Source organism: Magallana gigas, chromosome 9 (assembly GCF_963853765.1).
Source record: "Magallana gigas chromosome 9, xbMagGiga1.1, whole genome shotgun sequence".
Classification (NCBI taxonomy): Eukaryota; Metazoa; Mollusca; class Bivalvia; order Ostreida; family Ostreidae; genus Magallana; species Magallana gigas.
The window spans coordinates 24563131-24585332 of record NC_088861.1 but is presented as its reverse complement, the minus strand read 5'-3'; the positions used below and the strand labels follow the sequence as shown (position 1 = coordinate 24585332).

The window sequence follows — 22202 nt, the reverse complement described above, 5'->3', positions numbered from 1 at the left end:
TTAACCCAGTTAACTTTAGATTTAACTTACTAGATTTCGGTCAAGTGGCGTGTAAGGTAGCACACATTTTGCTAAATGTAGATGATATTATTTGTCCAATGGCAGAAATATACACATATAATATTTATCTCAAAAGCGTCTTATTTTCTTTATAAATGTATACTAATATCGAGTGTATTTGTGGGGTTAGGATCAGGTAGTATTATGTAGGTGATACCCTTAGTGTTTTAGGTAATAGTGATGAAGGTAATAGTAATGTTCATTATTTGAATTAGCAGGAAATGAGTCATGATTGTATTATCTACAACAACCAAACCACTCCCCACTTCGCAGACTTTCAAGGGGGTAAAATATTCCAAACATTGAAAATATTTGTCAATGTTGCTTCATAGGAAGTTGACGGAAATTTACTGCAATTTGGGAAAGTGTCATAAACATTAATATAGGGGGAATTTTTAGAGAGAGAGAGAGAGAGAGAGAGAGAGAGAGAGAGAGAAAAGAGAGAGAGAGAAAAAAGAGAGAGAGAGTTCAATTATAGTAACTGTATCGCTTTTCTAATTTTAGACCACTTATTGCAATATAAGTTCCACCCTCTATGCAAATTTATAAATCTTATTTTCAATCAATGGCAGACAAGTCTAAATTCCAGATATTTGCAGAGCAGTATGGGTAACAAATCAACGAGTTATTTTATTGCAACGCAGTTTAAACCCCTAAAGACATTAACTTTCCATTGAAAATTGACCAAACTCTATAAAAAAAAGCGAGTTAGAATTGAGCGAGTAATAAATGTAACAATGGTGACCGAAAAAGGACCAAAAATAGGGGGTCAAGTGCAGTCATCATTTCGGAGTTTTGTCTTTAAAACTATCTCACAGGTTCCAATTTTTGCCGTTTTTTACTAAAAATTTCGATAGTAATGGATATCTTTGTGTTCAAGAATCCTGTTGTAAAACTTCCCATTTATCGTGTTAAGTAGATGAGGATGGCAAAAACGAAACGTCCACGACATTGTTCTACCCGACTTATTAAGTCAAGTGTTCTAAGAAATGCAAGATCATGTCGAATTTCCCTTAAGAAGAAAGTCGTAATCTTGTTGATTTCTCCGTAAAAAAGTAGGATACAATTAATAAAAAAACAGCCTTGGCCTTTTTGTTATTCATATATACTTATTTACAGCGTTGAAAGTGGCCAAACCGATGCAAACAAAAGCAAGGAAAGTAAACCTAGTAAGTAAGAACAAAACAGTTAGTGTAATTTTTTTTAAAAAATGGTAACATTCATTGTGAAGGTAAATGAATAATCATTATAGTTTCAGTTGACAGAGAAAGAGACAGATATAGGTTGGAAGACGAGAAAGAGAAATACGAATACTTTTGGCAGAAACATTCAGTGTTTAGTCAGTGGTATCCATGCACATTCGTGATTGACGGAATCAAATATAACTGTGTTGAGCAGTACATAATGCATCAAAAAGCAGGTTTGTTATTTATGTAGAGACATAAAACCACTTACATGTAGTAGTAATGCATGCTTTGGGACCTTTCGAATAATAAAGGATGTAGATATGTATTTAAATATTTCATCTTTATTTTGTCAGATCATCTAAATGCCAAACTTAATTATCTATCAAATAAGTCAATTACAAAATAGTAATGTCTTTTGGCTAAATGTTTTGAAATAAAACTTTTGTAACCATACAATTTTTCATAGAAATGCATTGAACATTAAAAAGAACTAATCTTAACAGTCTAAATACAAAGGTTTGTATGGTGTGTAAAACGTAGCCGAGTAAAACAGTAGGTCTATCTCAAAACATTCACAAGAAGTTCATACAAAGTCCCCGCAATTTGTTTTTTTTACTTTGATAGTCATGCGCACTCATGGACTGTTTCCACTCAAAGTGAAAACGATATGAAAGGAAACATTGGAAAAATATTCAATTTCTAAAATTTAGATATTTGGTATTATGTTTGTAAGCTGTAGGGTTGAATAATTTATCCTAATTTCTAATGGTTTAGATTTTCACCACATATCAAATTAAGGTCAGACGACACGTTCCGCAATTTTTACCAGGAATTTGTTGATGGTTTACTACTATTTTGACAAGCTTTCTTGCAAAAAATTAAGGTACCTTACCAGGCATTTCTACAAAATACTAGAGTATGCAATTTCCTATATAATCTTCTTGAAAGTACACTTGAATTGCTGATATAAAAATAAATACATGTACAGCACAGTAAAATTCACTATATTGGAACTGTATCTCGGCCGGGCGGGGCTTTGAACTCACGACCTCTAGAACCTATATGCTTCTGGCAGTAAGCGGCCACGGTTCTAACCACTCGGCCATCTAGACACATAACCACATTCAATTAAATTTTAATCATTTTTAAGATAATTAAAAAATTAATATTTTTTATTTGAACTCTTTACTACGAGGAGATACAAAAAAAATTCTCGAGGAACGTGTCGTCTGACCTTAAAGTAAGAGAATTCACTGAGTTTACTTCATGATGTCAAAAGAAAATTTAAAAGTTGCCCGTGATTAGGCATAAAAACTTATTTCTAAATTCTGAAACAAGTACTCAACCATATACTAGTATTTTATGAATATTTTTCTAACTAACAGAGATAATGGGTGACGAAGATAGTGCGAAAGCCATCATGACGTTAGATGACCCCAGTGAAATTAAGAAGCGGGGAAGACGTGTGAAGAACTTTGACCAAGATATATGGGGAGCCTGTAGTCAAGAAATTGTCAAGATAGGAAACATGGAAAAGGTATTGTTAAAATATACACAACATTGCATTGTTAACACATACATATGTATAATCTAACAAATAATTGTATTTTGTTTCTTGACGTACTTAAATGATGTTATTCGTAACTCCAATTGTGTAAAAATTTACAAAACAAGGGACAATTTGGCCATATGTTCAGATAGGATTTACAGTAATGATTAGATAAAGCTTTAAAATCCGATTTTGGTGATATCAGGGCTTTTGAAATTCGTTATTTAAAGATTTAATCAATTTATCTGTTAGATTTTAAGCAATTATTATTAATTTTTCTAAAAATAAAATCATTTATTCATGATACAAAGATATTTTTAAAACCCATCCCCCAAACACTACTTTTATTAAAATGAGAATTAAATTGCATAACAATGAAATCATACTATCATGACATCAACTGCAGTAATCACTAGAAAACACATTTAAGGAAACAGGGAATGTATAATCCTTTGCCTTTTTTTCAGTTTTCACAAAATGAAGAATTAAAGCAACAATTGCTTTGGACACATCCCAAAACCCTGGTTGAGGCTAGCCCATATGACCAAATATGGGGGATAGGATTATCCGAAAACGATCCAAAGGCTTGGAATAAACTGACATGGAGGGGAAAAAATCTGCTTGGAGAGATCCTAACCACAGTGAGAGAGAGATTGAGACGTGACATTGAAAATGCTGGTCCTTATGGAGACTCAAATGACTTAGATCTTTAGTACATCTAAGACTCGAACGTACATGTCTGTTAGAGTAGGCAAATATTTTTCCAAAAGTTTGATTGGTTAGTTAAAAGTATGTGGTTTGCAGTATTCGTAAAAACGTATGACGACAATATAGAGATACAATATCCTAAAATGTTAAAAAAAGACCATGAAAATGGTACCGGTATGATACCAAGATGTTTGATCACGAAGTGTTTGTTAGCATATCTTAGCTCAAGTGTGGGGAAATGTCTCCCGAATTTATTGTTTTCAGGTGAATTTTAACTATCTGTATTGAAATGACATCGTAATCGAAAAAGGAACTCCCAAAACTACTTTGTATATAACCTTTATGTGAAAAAAAAATGTCTGAATTTTTCAATAACAGATTGTAAAAATCACAAAGAATGTATACGTTTAGATTATAGAATAGTATTATGATATCGCCGTCCTGTTCAAATTTCAGTAATGAACATTTTTCTTCACTATCAATCGTGACAAAAACCAGTATATATTAGATAAATGTATATATATGATTGTATATAATTATTCTATGTAACCTTACGTGTAATTTAAGCAATGAAACGACTATATACAAATGAATAGTGTTTTGAAGAAAGCAAAGGAATAAAATGTATTTAAGTAACGCTTATTACATGTACCTTCAGAGCTACAAAGAACTGAATAAGAAAACTAGTTTTATACTCTTATATACTTCTTTCTGTCTTTTTAAAGCATCAACATATATTGAATAAAAGAATGAAATTTGTCGTTCTTGTCAATCACTACGTAACATAATAGATGTAAAATTAATATTACTCTAGGTATCCATGACACTTTCCGTCGAATCATGCATCATTTGACGTAGCTATACAGTAACAGATACTAATTTAACGATGAAATTTATTAAATGCTCTTTTGTTAATTTGCGCTGGTATGAGGGTAACAAACATAGCATATGGTGTATAGGTTCGTTACTCTTGAAGCAATTCTTAGATGGACATTTTTACTATCTACGAGTATTCAAATCTCGACATTCCGTGTTGCTTGTTTGTAAAGTTTCCATTGATTAACAACAAATATTTCGCGCATAGAACGCTTCAAAAAAACACCAAAAAACGGACATACATGTAGTAAGCAACACATACATTAATTACAATAGACATTTAAATAATTGTTTGTTACTTTGTGCTACACGATACGTTTAAAAGTCATTCAATCGGACCTATTAATAGTAATATGTACTTAAAACAATAGTTTAGAACAGTGTTTGGTTTTGCCATTACAAATATGAATACAATCAAATCTCCTTAGAAAATACTTATAATGTATCTATCATACCTATGCACAGTAAAATAGAGAATTCTATCGAACATTTTTGCCATTGTACCTTACGCGATGGAAATAAAATACTATAAAATTTGAATCAGCAATATTTTCATGATTAGTTTCTATATTTCGATTTCTAGATAGCCTAGTTAATGATATTTGCCTTGTCCATAAGTGAACAATTGATTGGGAATTTATCTAATGTATATAATCTTAGCCTCAAACAAAATGAATGTGAAAAACACATGCAATTGTCATGTATTTAGGTGACAGATGTTTTTTCTGCATTTACACACATACCATTAGAAAAGCAACCTTAGCATATTAATATATACATGTATGTATAATTTGGTAAAACTAATTTTGGCCAAAATATACGTACATTGTATTACTCTTTTTAGAGATGCAGACACAAGATATTTTAAACATTGATGTGAAAAAAACTTGTACTTAACACCAACGAGATCTTAGTTCAATTGCAGTATTTCGTGGAAAATGAAAGTACCTGGGTATTTCCAATATTTTTGTACTTTCGGTTTTGCAGAGCACGTTTACAATTGCTATTAATGGGGTAAGTATTATCGTTATTACAAGTAGAATATACTAAAAACAAAACACTCGCTCGTTAATCTTTATTTGTTCATTCCCTAAGTGTCCACTTCATATGCCAAATGTAATTCATATATAATTTGGCAAAGCAAGAGGTTGAAGTAAACGTTTAATTTTATGTGATATGCCAATTTGATTTTCTTCGGTATTGAAACTGTTTTAATTCAACTTATGTTCTATTCTATCAGCATAGAGGGATAAGGTACAAAAAGAGTGTTTCCGTTTAGTAAAAATTGTTATACATAATATCTTTACTTGTTATCTTCGGACACATTTAAAGTTCTGAAGTGCAAACCAATTCAAGTGCACGTAAGCAAATGAATGATTCCAGAATCAAACCATACAGGTACATGGTTTTGTTATTATTATAGAGCTTAATTCCTCACTTACGTCTTGCATGTGGTGAATACTAGTAACAATAATTAATTATTACTCTTCATTAATTTTCACAATCAAATCATTTTTGAAATAAATTCAAAACATGTTTTTATTTTTAATTTTTTTTAATTTTAGCACACATTAAGCAGGATGATTAGCATTTAATAGAAATGTCTGCACTACAGATTACAGTTTTTGCCAGTGTTATTCTTGTTGTAAGTTTTAATCAATTAAACAGTTTTGAGTGTTTTGAGTTTAAAAACCACAAATGCAACATTTAACTTGCAATTGTAGTCACTGGAATTGAATATATGTCCCGAGTCCATATCAACAGTTTCCATTGTGTCCCGCTGTCCTTCCAATGCCATGGAATGGTCATCGGCAGCAAGAAGAAAAAGTTGCAATGATATAGGAAAGGTCCAAACGTGTACTACAAAGTCTGATACCTTTGCATATCATTGTGTCCTCAACAAAGAAGCAACAATGCTATTAGAATTGTGTGCACCAGTGCTTTTTATGAACGGTGAGTATATCGAATTTTTAGTAGACCTTTTGTGTTTGGATGAATTTGATTTCTCACTCAAAGAGATTATAATGTATTTTCCTGGAAATACCAGCCCTATATATTGGTAGGTTTTATATCAAACTTAGCAAGATCATTCTTTAATGTAAAAACACCGAAATTGATGTTTTTTGTTTAAAGCAAACAAAATTTAAACTGAATATATTCAAAGTTCAATTGCTATAAAGATTTTCTGTTAATATATATCTTGATATACATTCTTTCAGAACATACTCATATACAAAAAAAGCTACATGTTATAAAGTTTTTACTTTTTGCTGTGAATAAAGCATAATTCAATATAGTTCAAGTAAAATAAAAAAAAGCCCTAAAATTATCTTTTTCTACTTTATTTGGATAATTGTCAATGAATATGGCAGTTTTGACCTAGTTTGAGCAGAGTAGAGAATGGTTTACAGATGTGCAGATATTAAGCTGTTTCTCGTACATAATACCAAATGAATATATTTGTGAATTGTTCAGAGCAAAATGAATAAATATTGTTGAATTGGATTCCTGTGCTTTTTTAATTCATCCATATCTGTTTTAAGTTTTGAATGGTTCAATAAGCGATTCGAAACTAAAAGAGATTTATGAGAAAGATTTTCCGTGCAAATTACTGGTACATGTAATCATGTTTACTGATGTAGAAATAGTTTACACAAAATACATGTCCTGTTTAATAACAAACCTACAGTAAGTACAGTAAGTTGACCGATCTATTTTTTATTTGGCATTTACATGCATCATTTCATTCTACTTCTTCTACGTTTTACATTTAGGGTACTGCGCCCGTTTCAGTGAGGTGGACAAACGAATCATTAACGATCCGCGCTTGGACTGTACAAAGTTCGACCCTCCCTGTCCTTCAAGGTTTCCATCCAATGAATCTTTCAAGTGTACGTAGTGACGTTTTGCTTAAAAGTTCTGACATTACTGTTGTTTGTTCATTATGTCTATCATTTGTGTGGAAGGAAGATTGTGCTTTGCTTGCCCACATAAAATAGAAAAAAAGAATAAATGACATGTTTTCTTTTAGACCAAATGTGCTACAAGACTGCGGGTGAAAATGTTGAAGCTCATTCAAGATTTGATCTACAAAAGTAAGATTTTTTAGCAAACCCAATTTTATTAAAAATATATTTTCAGTATATAATTACATTTGTTCGATTCATGACGAGGAACTCTATGCATGTTCTTTAAAAGCCAAATCATTTTCTTTTCATTTTTATAGAAATGAATCCACTCCAATTATTTCAATTGTTTTATTGGCAATTTTTGCGTGCATATCGATGATTTTGGTGATAATAGTTCTTCTGGGATACAAGATTGGTTGGATACATTTTAACTGTCCACAAAGAAACGAGAAAGACTCAAGAGGTAACATAATCAATTCATTGAAATCTATCTTGAACCGCGATTTCATACTCAGTAGTTTAATTATTAAATTGTTATATTTTATAAAAGATTTTTAATATTGAATCAAGTCATGTTTAAAATTATTGTTGAAAGATCGACTTTGGTAGTTAAATATAGTATTATTTGATTGGGAGATAAATAACAAATGAGAAATAGGTCTAATGAAGTTTTAAGCACTTGGCACAAGAAAACCATTGAAGAACAAAAAGACTAACAGAAAAAAGTGGCCATTGTTACTGTTAAAAAATCGTAATTGATGATGCTATAGCGAACAATGTTATCAGAGCGATAGGGTTCAATAATAGAATTTGATTATTACATTGTAATGGGATTATGATTATGTTTTTATTTTGCAAATAGTGTGTTATTGTTATGCTTAAACGTAAATTTCAAAAAGCCCTTACGTTGTACGTTCACATGCTATTACACATATTTGAAGATTATTTGAAGATTATTCCTAGCATGTCCTATATAACCTATTGTCCGCGTACTTTAATTTTTCCAAAATCTTCTTTCAGTATTAGTCATATCCCCGTCCACTGGCAGCAGTTCTTATCTCTTATTTTAGGAGTCATATATACGTTCCTTGTGATCATATATGTAGTTTGAAATCCAAAGCACAAACACATCTTATGACGATTTTGTTTTATTTGCTTTGGGAAAACTACAGGATTTAAAAGTCTTTTCAAAACTTATTAAATGTTTGCATCGATATCGCACTAACACCACACATTCAATCGAACGTCGCAATATAATACAATAAAGTCAATCTTCAGCCCGTCTTAGCTTATAAAGGGATATACTTAACAATATATTTTTCTTCAAAATCCTGATTAAACAAAGAATTAAATTGAAACTTTATCTTACCGTAATAAAACTTAAATTTGTCTTACTTTTTATAGCAATAGCTATTTCTTTTTTAATAATTTTAATTTCAGTTTCTGACGCCCCTGCCTCTCAAATTAAGGATAGTGAATGCTTATATTTTAGCAATGCAGTATAGAACGTTATGTTATTTTACAGAATTGTGATATTATTAGCCTGCAATTTTTGTGGTTTGACTTTTACCTTACCTTTTCTTCGGAGAATGATGCCGTTTAACAGCCTTTGTACATAATTTATATAAAACATGAATTATCGTTTGACAGCGTTCCGAAAAAAGATAATCAATCGACCAAAGAATGAAATATCAAAAATAGAGTTTGTGTTCAGAAGTACAAAAAACAAAGTCCCTATTTAATTTGTAGCAGTGCATGCATAAACAAATCTAGTTTTCAAAGACATAAGATAAATTGATCTATTTTACAGCACAAAAGAATGAAACCAACGACGAGGAAGAAGAAGCAAATATATCATCTGTTGAACTGATTAAGTCTGTTGAGTCTACAAAAGGCGATGGAGAGTGAAATGCAATCTAATTAAAATTAGGCCGCTTAAGCGGTAGCGGATTAAGAACGTCTAATTTTAATTAGATTGAGTGAAATGGGGAGTGAAATTGCATAATTATCTATTCAGTATATGCATTGTAGCAAACATATGCTCAAATCGAAAGGCTGCTGAATTGTTAAAGCAACTTTTGGAATGAATTATTTGCATCAAAGTAGATAATATAACTGTTATAATGTAAATTTTCCACCCATGAAAGTGTATCAATGAAAACAATTGTTAAAACAGGTTGTAATATTATTATTAAGGCAGTTTATATGTGGTTATTTCTATCTGAAAATAAGAATTTATAACAAAAATGATCATATGTACTACAAAGAATTTGAGATATTATATTCTTTTTTATTTTAATATTTATATGTACCAAGTTCAATACAGTCGTGCTAAATACAAAATGTCAATAATGAAAATGGGCTTTGATAAGAATTTTTTAAAGATCCCTGTCTATCGAAGAATTTGTTCAAAGCATGCATGTTAATGTCTGTATCTTTAAAATATTATTTGAATAGATTGAGTTTTGTTTATTAAAGATGTCTTATATTAATTTCTATATTTTAATATGAAGGTTGTATCATTCCATAATAAATGTATTTTCATTTTATTTTAGCAAATAATTTATTATAATACTGTTTTATTGCAACATTAATGTTTTGATTAAAATATCAGTATATTTTTTAATGTTAATTTTTTAGTTTTAAACACACTGTTTATAAAATAAAAAGTCATTAGGCAGAACAAAGGAAAATTTGACATTATTTTCCTTACTCTGCCCCCCCCCCCCCTCCAAAATAAGAGAATCATCAGAAATTTAATAACAAAGCTTAAAATTTTTTTTTATCTATTAGTCATCATAAGTGTATTTCAAAATATAAATCATTGATCTTATAAACATGTAAATGGCAGTAGAAAAAGACAATATAAGTTGTTTTTGTTTTACTTTAAATGTTTTAGTTATATCAATTTTCGTATTGCTGTAAAATTGAGTAAAAACTGGCTGAGTAGAACTTCTTTAGAGGTATTTAAACTGAAATATTTTCCACCGGAACTATAATTTTCTCTCTATTAAGCAACACTATCCTTTAAATCTTGAAAGAAAAAAGTGAATAAATAGAGTTAAACAATTTCATTTAAAAAAATCTACAAATATATATCTTAATACTAAAAATACCGGTTATTGACTTAGTTTTTTGAAAGTAAAATATATCACCATGGTTAAAGTTCTGAAAAATATACATGTACTAAATGGTTTTCCGTTATCATCAATACGTTTTTTTTATATTCTGAGTAAACATCATCCTCACAGCATGAATGCAATGCTTTGCAACATTTGGTTTTATTAGAATTTTCAGCATTGTCTAAAGATGATTTAATTTATACTCTCCACTCTTATAACAGAAGTGAATGTTGTAGGTCACATATATGCACAAAATTGTTCATTCTGAACAATGATCAATTCTTTTTTCCCGGAATGGACAGTTTCTACCTTTAAACAATAAAATGCTTTCTTTTATGATTCATGCGGGTTATGATGGTAGCGACACTGCAGGAAAAATACATAACCCGCGTTAGCGGGTTATGTAAAATTTTCCTGCAATGATCGCTACCTTCATAACCCACATGAGTCATCAAAGAAAGCATTTTATTGTTTTTATTAACATCTTTCTTTAACTAATTAATTAACTGATTATGAAAAGTTAGTAAAATTCACGAAATTACTGTTAATGTACAAAAGTACGTTAGCTAAAAGAAACAGCCAAATCGTCTCCTGTGAGACTTTGAGTCTGGTATCGTCATGATTATTTCGTGCAGTCCGGGATTTTACTAAGGTCGCTGTAGGTTCAGACCAATCGATAAACAGGGCGTGTCAATTTCGGTCCTGTCACTTTCAGCCGCTGTAGATTTCAACCAATCGATAAATAGGGCGTGTAGATTTCAGTCTGGCTGTTTCTATAGAGCTATGAAATACCTATAAGTAAATATAATATCATATACTTAAACTGTAAAACTATAATTTAATTTAAAATATATTTAAAACCGTATAGAAACGTATTTTAATTAGACATTGACACCAACCCAACTTGTTACTCAAGTACGTTTAAACAGCAGGAAAAGGTTCAACAGGCGGACCAGGAAAAAATAAAATAATTAAACATCAGATATACAAGTGAATGTTTTTCTATCGATTCAAACGTCATCGAAGAGGTCACTGTTCAGATTGTATTTTGTATATATTTGCGGAAATTATTATACGATCAATATTTCTGATGCTCCTTACCCTTACAAAAATAAAATACGAAGGTGCCTTAAACCTTGTATGATATCGAACCGAAAATTAACATGGATGGTGGTCATATTGTATTCTTCTGTTTTCTTTTCATTTATATTTGCCGTCAGAGGTAAGATTGTGCATGTAACACCAGTTATTTTTTAAGATTATAAAATCACACAAATTTAAATAATAGTTTTCTTCTAGTAAAATGTTAATGTGTTTATGACAGTTTAGATTATGAAAGACATGTTAATTTCTTAGCATATGTACAGAACATTATATATAAATACAGGACTGAATGTTGCAGAACTTGGGACGAAAAACACCTGCAATGCAAAGGTAAAGGATGGTTTTAAAGAAAAGTGCATCTTTGTTTTTTTTTTTTTTTCTTTTATTAAATTGTGTTTATACCTTTGGTCTGAAAATTCTGTGTCATTTGCTAATGTCTATTATGAAGTTGGATATTACCATATCAATCAAACTCTTTTTCGAAAAAGAGTCTTAAATTGGAATATCGTTTAAAAAGATTATTTTAAAAGATAATTTACAGTCAAATTCAACATTTTTTCAACAGATAAGTTGTTCGTATTTTTTTTAATCTGTATTAATACATCTTCATTGAATCCACGTTTACGTAAAATAAACTATCAAAATGACTTTCTTAATTTTGTAACGAAGACCCGTAGCAAAATTATGCTTTTGAAAACTGTATTTCATATTCACAATGTTGACCCGTGCTTTTATTTTTATTTGTTGAGTATGTTATAGCCGATACGTCGTAACTAGTTTACGTCTTAAGACATTGTAATAAGTATCATCAGTGGCTAATAATTCATGCCTGAAAAAAATATGATGAGTGCAGGTTCCGCTAAATGATTTGATTTAATTTGTAATTTATAACGTTTCTTAGTCATGTATATACTGTGAATGCAAGGATATTACATATTTTAAGGTTATATGTTTGTTGCCGTTATTCATTTAGATAAAAAAAAATGACAGAGACGAGGTAAATAATCTTCAACTTAAAATTTTTAGTGCACACATATTTGTTTTCCAATTTACCGTCCCGCCAAAAGAAACATTGTAATCAGCTTGCTTTGTTTCAATATTAAGGTAATATATCGAAAATTGACATAATGGTATTTTACCCCCCCATCCCAAAATGAGAGAGAGAGAGAGACTGCCTAGCAATCTATTGTTTTGCTGTTATTTTCCTCATACTGCAGAATGCTATCCAGGATATCTGGGTTGGAATTGCTCAGAGCAATGTCGCTACCCTAATTACGGAAGGGATTGTCAGGAATTGTGCAAGTGCGAAGAGAAGCTCTGTGACATCGCCAATGGATGCATAGCACCAGACAGTACACTTTAATTTATTTTTGTGTTTGGACACGCACCAATTTGTGTGGTTTTTTAAAAAAGAATTTTAGATTTAATTTATAATTGGTGCAATAAACAAAAGAAACTTTCATATACTTTTCCGGGACATTTGTTATTTAGCCATGTTTAAAAACACTATCATAAAAAGATAATAAATGTAAATGTTTTTTAACTTATTACTATATGCAACTGTAAGAAAATAAGAATATGAAAAAAAAACACCTCCAAACAAACAAAAAATAAAAACAATACAAAATCGAAACACTTTTATTGATTTTTGAAACATATATGATATTACTATAAGTTTTATAATAATTAATTTTTGGTTTTTTTTTTAACGCAAGCTATTGTTTTCCTCGTTTTAGAAACAAATTGTCCTCCAGGATATCTCGGTCGAAACTGCTCAGAGAGATGTCCCTATCCTAACTATGGAATAGATTGCCAAAACATGTGTGGGTGCGAAGAGAAACTGTGTGATGTCGCCACTGGATGCATTTCACCAGCTGACGGTACACTTGGTTTTTTTAACTGTAAACCATCAACAAAACTTATGTTTTCCTTTCGATTGGTGTAAAACAAATATACATGTTTATAAGTTTTGGGATAAGTTTTCGAACTAGCGTTCATAAAACACATTTTATGAACATAGTTATAATGTATTTTATGAATAAACAGAATAAATCAAACTAAAGATACATAAAAAAGTAGGGAAAAAGGCATTGGCTATCAATACAAGATCAGTTTTTAGTTTTAAGTGTGTTTAATTATCGGATTATAAAGGAGGTTAATTAATTGATATTAATTGTTTCCTCTTTTTAGAGGCAGATTGTCCTTCAGGATATCAGGGTCATAACTGTTCCAAGCAATGTCATTATCCTAATTACGGAAAACATTGCCATGGATTCTGCGAGTGTGAAGAGAAGTCTTGTGATATCGCCAATGGGTGTTTTTCACCAGACGGTACAACTTTCCTTTCTTTTTAAAGTTTAAATCCTTCATCAAAATAAAACAAGACTCCAAAAATATGATTTAATTTGTTTGACTTTACTTTTAGCGTAATTTACTCCATTTGACTAGAAATTATACTTTGTGTTACCTATTTTACTTAATGAAAAGTGTAACCAAAGCCATACAAAATATATTACTTTAGGAACTAAGTGAACTATTATTTTGTAACATGTGTCATAGAATGATTTGAGGTTAAAGTTGTAAAACTTGCTAAAAAATTTTTTCAATGTAGCTTTTTTCCTTGTTAAAAGAAAGAGGAATTTTATCTAGTTTCAACCACTAACTATATAGTATGATTCGTTTTTAGATACTAGTTTGTTCCAGTTACCTTGTTATGAATATCCACTTTAAGTGTGTAACGTCTTTGCTATCAAGAACATATAATTATAAATTTGATGTTGGGATCTAAGTCGCCCAAATATTTAATAAAAAGTAGCCAAATTTAGCAAAGTTTATTTTTAAACTTCCAGTACAACATTACGTTCTGAAACAAGGGAAACAAATAATGACACTATCATACGATCATGCGAAAGCTTCAACTAACTTACAAGCTATATAGACGTTATCGTTTTTAGAATTGAATATCATTATTTTCATTTAAGGTCAAGATGCCCACAGGTTTATAAAATCCAGGTTATCAGTGTTTTTTTTTCATTGATGCTTTATAAATGTGTTACAGCTTTGTTTGGTTGGGTCGACCTGAGCTTAACCGTTTTGTTAACACATCGAACAATTTATGTTTTTAACTGTTAACTTTTATGTATTACGAAGAAAATGGTAACGAATCTCGGAGTTTTATCCATTTTTGACTTATGAGATATATCTAGAATGGCTGCAGTCTCTCCAAAAACAGCATTAAACAAGATCTTAACCCCTCCTTTAAATTGATGTCAAACCGAATATCGATTATCGGGATTACTTTTTTCATGTTTATTATAGAATGACAAAAAACTGTCACATTTTCTACATAAGTCCTTTATACCTGTAAAGTACGGAAAAATAATTAGAAAATTTATTGTGTCATAATAATGGTTTAAGTACCAAAAAGACACTCTGGAATCATTTACTTGATCTTGACAATAACGGGTTTGGTTTGTTTTGCTACAGCTAACAAAGATGTCATGATTCTTTAAAATTGGTTAAGCTTATTAGTCAAATAAAAAGATAATTTTAACCTATGCATATGAAAAAAAAGAAATGATTTTAAATATTCTTCAAGAAATACTAAGTAAACAAAGAAAATCAATGTCCTCTGGGATCATTAATCTGAATTGGAGCTATACTGCAGGAGAATGTGTGGGTATAAAGAAAACACATTGAATGTGTGTTGACTACACTGGTAAACATGTTCAAAGTTTTATCTGGAGTAAAGCTTTTTCGTGAATATTTCATATAACTTTCATGCCTTGAAAGAGGGGAATGAGAAGCAATGTCTCCGTGTGTAGTGTTTCTCAGCAACAGATGAACATGTTTGATACCAATATTTTTAAATGTATCGCGTGTAAATTTTTAGCAATGACTTGAATGTGATATTTTGACCTGTATTTTCCAAAATTACGAAGTTTTGTATGGAGAAATAATATTTACGATTTTACCACATTCTCTTGTACTTTATCGGGTAACGATATGCTACTGATCTTCATTTTTCATTCATTTTAGTTATTTAATTTAAAGGGCACGATTTTGATCAAATTTTATTTTTCTGTTTTTATTATTTACAATGGTTGACGAATGCATTTCTAGTAATCAAATGAAATTTGAGAGTCAGTCATAGAGTAGCACGCAAGATACAGGGCTCACATTTCTTTGTCATGTAAATAAAGCGTGTGTCCTGTTCCTGTTAACGTCGGTTCTTAACACCAGTAAATAACCTTATTAAAAGCTGATTTGTCTATCTTCTTATTCATTTTATGCATGAATAAACAGTTCTTAACGTTTGACACATTATTTTTCGGTCTCAAACTGCAATTTTCACTTCAATATTCAAATTTTAAACAAAAACTGTTTTCATAGCAAAGATTTTATAGCTATATAACTCGCTTATAACTCAACGAATGACACTCGCATATTGGTTGCCTATTAGAAATGCTATACTGAAGCATTGTAAACATCAAAATCTGAAAAATAATTTTTTACAAAAATCGTGACAATGCCACTTTAAACAAACAACAAAAAATGATCTTTGTATTTTACCTACAACGGCAGTTGTTCTTTTACCAAAATATAAGGCCTCAAGCAAACAGTTGCCGCAAATTTGCAGAGAGTTTGCTGCAAATTTGCGACAAACAGTTGCCGCAAATTTGCGGCAAGTTCAGAATTCGTATGCAAATTATCTTCTGGCAAACTGTTTGCGGCAAAGTTGCGGCAAGTACAGAATTCGTATGCAAATTAGCTTCTGGGAAACTGTTTGCGGCAAATTTGCCGCAAGCTTACAGATAAACATAGCAACTTTAAGGTATTACAACATAAGAAAAACAATTAATAAACACTAATAATCATTTAATAATAACTTACTAATACATGTACTATGCTTTTCAATCAAATAACAAATAACTTCTACTGGTGATTAACAAAGATGTTTAACTTAAAGTCTTAAACAGTTTCAGCAAAATTAGAGATGAAGGACAAAAGTTATAAACTTTAAATTTTACACATTTTATAAATTTTAAAAATGAACAAAAAAATGATGAACAAACCATAATGAAATTTGACAAATAGTACTCAACCGATAGGTGATGATTTGTTGCTGCAGATCGATAAACTTGAATGCAGTTTGATCACAACATGCATGCACAGATGGACTTGTACAAAAGTTCACAATGAGCGAAGTTCAAACCATGTAGTTCACAATTAAGCCCTGCACGGTCACTGGTCATGTTACAATTAATCACGGATTCTTTATTTAAGGCATTCTCGATGTCTTTTTTATGACAGTCTCCTGTACGTGCTCTCCGATTTAATTTCACACATAAACATTATCACACAAATAGCCCAATATCACAATAATGCCCACAATGGAATGGTCAGACTTCAGCACTGTTGTTTATATGCTTTTCTACGTAAGTCTTACACAAATTCTGTCTTCACTCTTTTTTGGTTGCATCATTTGATCATAAAATCAGTGAGTTAGTTGGTTTTCTTTAGGTCTGTGTAACCCAGTCACCAAGGCAGACACCTATTGGGAAGATAAATGGATTTCATATAAGCACAATTGTTTTCAAATTTAAAGCAGTTTCTAAGACAAACAAGTTAACCTATCATATCCTTACTCAATCTATTAATCTATATAAAGCTACAAATTTGCACTAGGCCTACTCTAACTCTGACTATGTGAGTAGAACATGAATTCTTTTATTTAGGTAATAAAAATGTTAATCATATAAAATGTACTTATACACTATATACATGTAATGAAAATTTCCTAAATATGGCGTTGTTTAAATAAATTTCATATTTAATTTATTTGTTCATGCATCACAACGATGTCAATAACGAGCGTTTTGCTTGATTCGACACCCCGCATTGTCATAGGGACGGCCTTATACTGTTAAACTCATTATAAAAGATCACAGTCTTTCGTTTTATATTCCAATAACTGTTTAAACTGCCATTCAACAAACATGTTTTCATTACTTCACTTACTTGTTCATGCACCACAACGATGTCAATAACGAGCGTTTTGCTTGATTCGACACGCGGGGGTGTTAAGGAAGCATATGGGTTACATGTAATTCCGTGAAATCACAAATCTTAGTTATCATGAACATATTCAAATATCTAAGCAACGAAACGTAGATAAAAAACAAATGAAAAATACTGAAGACAATTTTTTTCCAGAAATTAGTTTGTATTACGTAGGTTTACACATTGATGACGTCATGACTAAAAGTTGAATGTCGTGTGAATTTGATCGGAAAGCATTGTAAACATATTCAACATATAACTAATCTAAGAACTCTCATAAAGTATTGTGGTGTGATTTATTGAGAATTGAACATAAGATTACTGGGGGAGATGTTAGTTTTGTCAATCATTCGCTAAAAGGTATGGATATTTGCTTTTATTTCTCTGCCAGGCTTTCCTCTGTCGTTGTTTTCGATATAAAAATCCGACTAGAACAACACTACCCCGTATATATTGAACTTGAAATTTTATACGTATCGTTAGTTTGATCAATGCTTAAATTGAAAAGTGCTGCTAGAATCCCATGTTGTGTGTTGTTTTGATGCAATTTGCCGTTTTCCGTGCAAACTATATAAAAGTTGGGAAGGTTTTACGAGAACCGGATAAATAACTTTTTAATAAGGAAAAACATAGGATTCTAGCAGCGGTTTTTATTAAACTGAGATGTTTTGCTTTCACTTGGTATGTTTATTTTATTTTTGAAACCGCGGGGTAGTGTTGTTCTACCTTATTTTATGTTAAGGAATATACGCAAGCTATTCATAGTTGTCACGTGATAATGCACCAATGTGGCAGTTATGTACTACCCGATTTTATTGCACTGACATCTATTTTAAAGGATAATACTAAGTTTTTGATCTTATTCAAAATAATTATTTAATTTCACGATTTTGAATAAGACGCTAAATTGGCCATATGCTTCCTTAACACCCCTGCCCACCCCGCATTGTCATAGGGACGGCCTTATACTGTTAAACTCATTATAAAAGATCACAGTCTTTCGTTTTATATTCCAATAACTGTTTAAACTGCCATTCAACAAATATGTCTTTATTACTTCACTTACTTTTTTCAAAAACGTGCTCATGAGCATACAGATGGTGCATGCAGTGGCCTTGGGTGTTGAGACTCGATTCATTCACTTATATTCGTCCTCTGTTTAGCCGTGGATTTTCCAAAAGTAAACACTCCATTGACAATGTTTCTTTTACCTTGTGCACAGCCTTTATACCCTTATTTTACATTCATTTTACCATCTCGGTGATGGCAGACAACATGGCAGCATCGAATGTGAAAATTGGCGGCTAGCTATTGATCGACCAATCAGCGCGCGCGTAGTAGCTCAACATTGAAACAAAAGTAAAAGTAGAAACAAACACTGAACAGCATAACGTTACGGAAAATTCTTTAATCTACATGATTCAACATCAAGCGGTTTAGATACTCAAATCCAAGTTGACTGATATTTGAACGTAGGAAAAAAGAATATAGCATAACAAAAGAACGACAGGTTGGTGTTCACGTAATACGTAGGGTCGGGGCGGGGGGGGGGGGGTGTTCATTATGAAGGATCATGCGATTAAAGTTGACCTTATTTTTGTAATAATAAACATTTTTATCGAGACTATCTTAGAATAAAACTTAAATCGGAAAATATTAATTAGATTTATTTTTTCTCTATACAAATATACAAAATTATAAAAGCAATTCATTCAGTCTTAAAGTTGTGCTGAATGTGTATGAAATTGTATAAGTCTTATTTCTGGTAAAGCTTTGGCAAGCTCCGGAAGAAAAAAAGCTGAGAAAAAAGAAGAAATGTTTGTGGTAAACTTCTGGCAAATTTTTAGGAGTTTGCCAAAAGTTTGCCACTTCTGGTGAAGAAGCTGCAAACATAATTGGGTGTTTGGTAAACTTCTGGCAAAATAAAGGAGGTTTACCAGAAGTTCGCTACTACTGGCAAAGATCGGCAAACAAGTTCTTAAGTTTTCTGGTAAACTAATCAGTTTGCCGAAAATTTGCGGCAAGTTTGCTGCAAATTTGCCGCAAACAATTCATTTTGGTAAGGGTTGTTTAATTTTTATATTGATTTTTTTTCCAGAAGGATGTATTGATGGATACTTTGGCGAAGGATGCAAAAAAAGCTGCCAATATCCATCATATGGAAAAGATTGTCAACAATTATGTGAATGTGTCGAATCTGCTTGCAATTTCACCACCGGATGTGACACTCTCAGTCGTATGCTACTAGCAATACATTTATCAACATTTTTAAAGTTTAACCGAAACATAATAAGAAAAAAAAACTGTTGAGTTATTTATTAAAATTTTTTTCCAATTGTCTATGATTTTAAATATATAGAAAGCAAAGAAAGTACACCGTGAATGTAATTTTAAAGTTACAATTGTCGTTTGTTTAGATAATGACTTGAAGTCGGAGGAATCCCATGAATCAATGGTGAAACAGATAACAGGACATACATTATTGGCGGTCATTGTTTCAGTATCTGTCCTGTCCTCTGTCTTGATGTCAGCTATCATCTCACTTGTCATCTGGCGACTAAAAAGACCAAATAGAACAATCATGAGAGCGTCTTCTCCAGTACAAGAACAACAGACATCGAACAAAGCAACGACGCTGGGGGCAGCAAACACTTACTGCTTCAATGACGATGCTAGACTCAGTCATTTCTATAGTTCGCCGATAGAGCTCTCCACCAGCCTAAATAACCCAGAATGACATTTCAGATTGTTTCAACGGCAATGTGCCCCTTGTAAAAAATCTGATGCCAATGTATTTGAATAGGCAGTAATTGTATATACAGTAGGGAGGGTAAAAGAAATAACATTTTTTACTTTAAATTTTTATGAGTATCAATCTTTGAATGTCTCATTTGTTTTTTCAAGAAAGAAAAAAACCCTGTTATTTTGGATCAGTATATTTTATACGCTTTACCAGTTCAAAATATGCAACACTTAATATTCTGATTTGAGAAGTAAGTTTGTGAACAAAGCAGTGCATTTAAATTTCTTGACATTTCCCTCCAAGTTTCATAGATTGGAAATTATGCATTGTGACATTATTAACATTTAAAAAAAATGTCAAACAATCAATAAGAAGTTTTTATTGAGAATGGCTAAACCCTGTTATTTCACGCAAATAATCATGGAGAAGAACGATAACTCTCACATAGTTAAATCAAGAACTATATTTTTCACATCTTCAATCGTAGCATACGCGAGAGTCTCTAATCTTCGGTTTCACCTGTTTCCTGAATCGAACAATAAAATTTACCTCCCACATACCCTTCATCACTTGCAACTGCTTTTTTTGATCCAGTTATCCATACCTATTTTATATAATAAATTATAAATAGGTACATATTGTGTATTTACGCAGGTAAACACATGCTCTTGCACAAACATTCGATACAGTCTTAAATATGGTAACTATATATTATATTTAAATAAAGTCGCACAAAGTTCCTCCATATATTTCCATGATTTAATATTTATACAATACCATATTGTTATTTTGAACGGAATCAAAGTATCAGCCGCTTGTTCTGATGCAGATGTAGTTTTCTAGGATTAATAGATTCATAATCTTTTTAATGTTGCTCAGATAATTTGTGCATTCGGGTTGTATATACATGTTCTTTAAAATGTACATCAAAATACATTTTTATTGAAATAACTTCACCTTAATGTCTATGTTGCCTACTGCAATTTATTCAGACACTGCTTGTATTTAATATACCACGTTCCAATTATTTGTATATAGGCTGATAAAGGTCATAATTAAGTTTGTGTATTTGAAATTTTACGGATGATTTTGCCCCAAAGAAAAAGAATGTTTTAATTACATAAATCACAATATAGATACGCATCTAAAGTGTTGCTATTAAATTCTTATAGTCAAACCAAGATAGTTGACGGAGACATTTATAGCTAATATACAAAACAAAGTATCTTTTAATTACCATAAATATATATATATATATATATATATATATATATATATATATATATATATATATATATATATATATATATATATATATATATATATATATAAACTATTTTTTACTTTTAAACTTTTAAAGCCAATGTTCTCTTCGGAATCTCTACGATTACTTAGATGTTCTACATGTGTGAGGTATTTTAAAACTACTGTAAATATGTACAAATCTATAAATACTTCCATAATTTTAATGTTTTAATAATTGTATTTTACAAATTCATTTATTCATTTTCCAGTTTTATAGAAGAAGTAGGTACTCTGAAAAGGAAATGTCATTTAATTCTCAAATGCACAATCTTCCTGCTTGTGCAGCATATTGAAATGCATTCATACATGTACAAACGGAAACTGCTTCGTCGACTGAAGCCTGTTTGTAGCCTGTTTGTAGCTAGTCTATTGTAAAAATGAATGCCATATGTGGTTTACGTATTTTGATTTAGCTAATAAAAAAACAAAGAGTATGTTTCGAGATCAAAGTTTACTAATGTAATAAAAGTTTTACTCTGTTAAAGTGTTAGATATTTTTTGTTATCCAATACCTTTACTCTATTAACTTTGTAATTAAAAAAATTAAAAAGATTTCTGTATGTTATGTCGATCTAT

The 22202-nt window shown here is 30.9% G+C and overlaps 3 protein-coding genes across 4 annotated transcripts in view; all 3 read left to right on the top strand.

The window, feature by feature from the left end:
* LOC136271863 (uncharacterized protein F44E2.8-like) overlaps window positions 1–4264 on the top strand; it is a 51203-nt gene extending 46939 nt beyond the window's left edge. The window contains exons 6-9 of the mRNA XM_066072426.1: window positions 1180–1229; window positions 1313–1480; window positions 2633–2784; window positions 3264–4264. Of these exons, the coding sequence (XP_065928498.1) occupies window positions 1180–1229; window positions 1313–1480; window positions 2633–2784; window positions 3264–3509 (616 nt within the window). The 3' untranslated portion in view covers window positions 3510–4264. The remainder of the gene's footprint in view (window positions 1–1179; window positions 1230–1312; window positions 1481–2632; window positions 2785–3263) is intronic.
* A 1061-nt stretch (window positions 4265–5325) lies between these two features.
* Window positions 5326–9910, top strand: LOC105329729 (uncharacterized). 2 transcript variants are annotated; one of them, XM_066072248.1, is made up of 8 exons: window positions 5340–5394; window positions 5713–5778; window positions 5946–6025; window positions 6105–6333; window positions 7155–7271; window positions 7412–7475; window positions 7607–7752; window positions 9100–9910. In XM_066072248.1, the coding sequence occupies exons 3-8, from the start codon at window positions 5981–5983 to the stop codon at window positions 9195–9197; spliced, it is 699 nt and encodes a 232-aa protein (XP_065928320.1). In that variant the 5' UTR covers window positions 5340–5394; window positions 5713–5778; window positions 5946–5980; the 3' UTR covers window positions 9198–9910. The 2 variants fall into 2 exon arrangements, with proteins under 2 accessions (XP_065928321.1, XP_065928320.1); XM_066072249.1 differs by lacking the exon at window positions 5713–5778 and having other exon boundaries at window positions 5326–5394.
* A 1515-nt stretch (window positions 9911–11425) lies between these two features.
* On the top strand, window positions 11426–21522 carry LOC117692059 (cell death abnormality protein 1-like). Its single transcript, XM_066070876.1, has 7 exons — window positions 11426–11633; window positions 11799–11845; window positions 12733–12867; window positions 13252–13395; window positions 13706–13846; window positions 19677–19814; window positions 19996–21522. The coding sequence occupies exons 1-7, from the start codon at window positions 11575–11577 to the stop codon at window positions 20313–20315; spliced, it is 984 nt and encodes a 327-aa protein (XP_065926948.1). The 5' UTR covers window positions 11426–11574; the 3' UTR covers window positions 20316–21522.
* The last annotated feature ends 680 nt before the right edge of the window (window positions 21523–22202 follow it).

Excerpts from the sequence above, each read along its gene's own strand:
- LOC117692059 (XM_066070876.1), top strand. The coding sequence starts at position 11,575 with ATGGATGGTGGTCATATTGTATTCTTCTGTTTTCTTTTCATTTATATT. Across the intron at positions 11,634-11,798 it reads ATTTATATTTGCCGTCAGAG|GACTGAATGTTGCAGAACTT; the intron begins GTAAGATTGTGC and ends ATATAAATACAG. Across the intron at positions 12,868-13,251 it reads TGGATGCATAGCACCAGACA|AAACAAATTGTCCTCCAGGA; the intron begins GTACACTTTAAT and ends TCCTCGTTTTAG.
- LOC105329729 (XM_066072249.1), top strand. The coding sequence starts at position 5,981 with ATGTCTGCACTACAGATTACAGTTTTTGCCAGTGTTATTCTTGTT. Across the intron at positions 7,272-7,411 it reads ATCCAATGAATCTTTCAAGT|ACCAAATGTGCTACAAGACT; the intron begins GTACGTAGTGAC and ends GTTTTCTTTTAG. Across the intron at positions 7,476-7,606 it reads TCAAGATTTGATCTACAAAA|AAATGAATCCACTCCAATTA; the intron begins GTAAGATTTTTT and ends TCATTTTTATAG.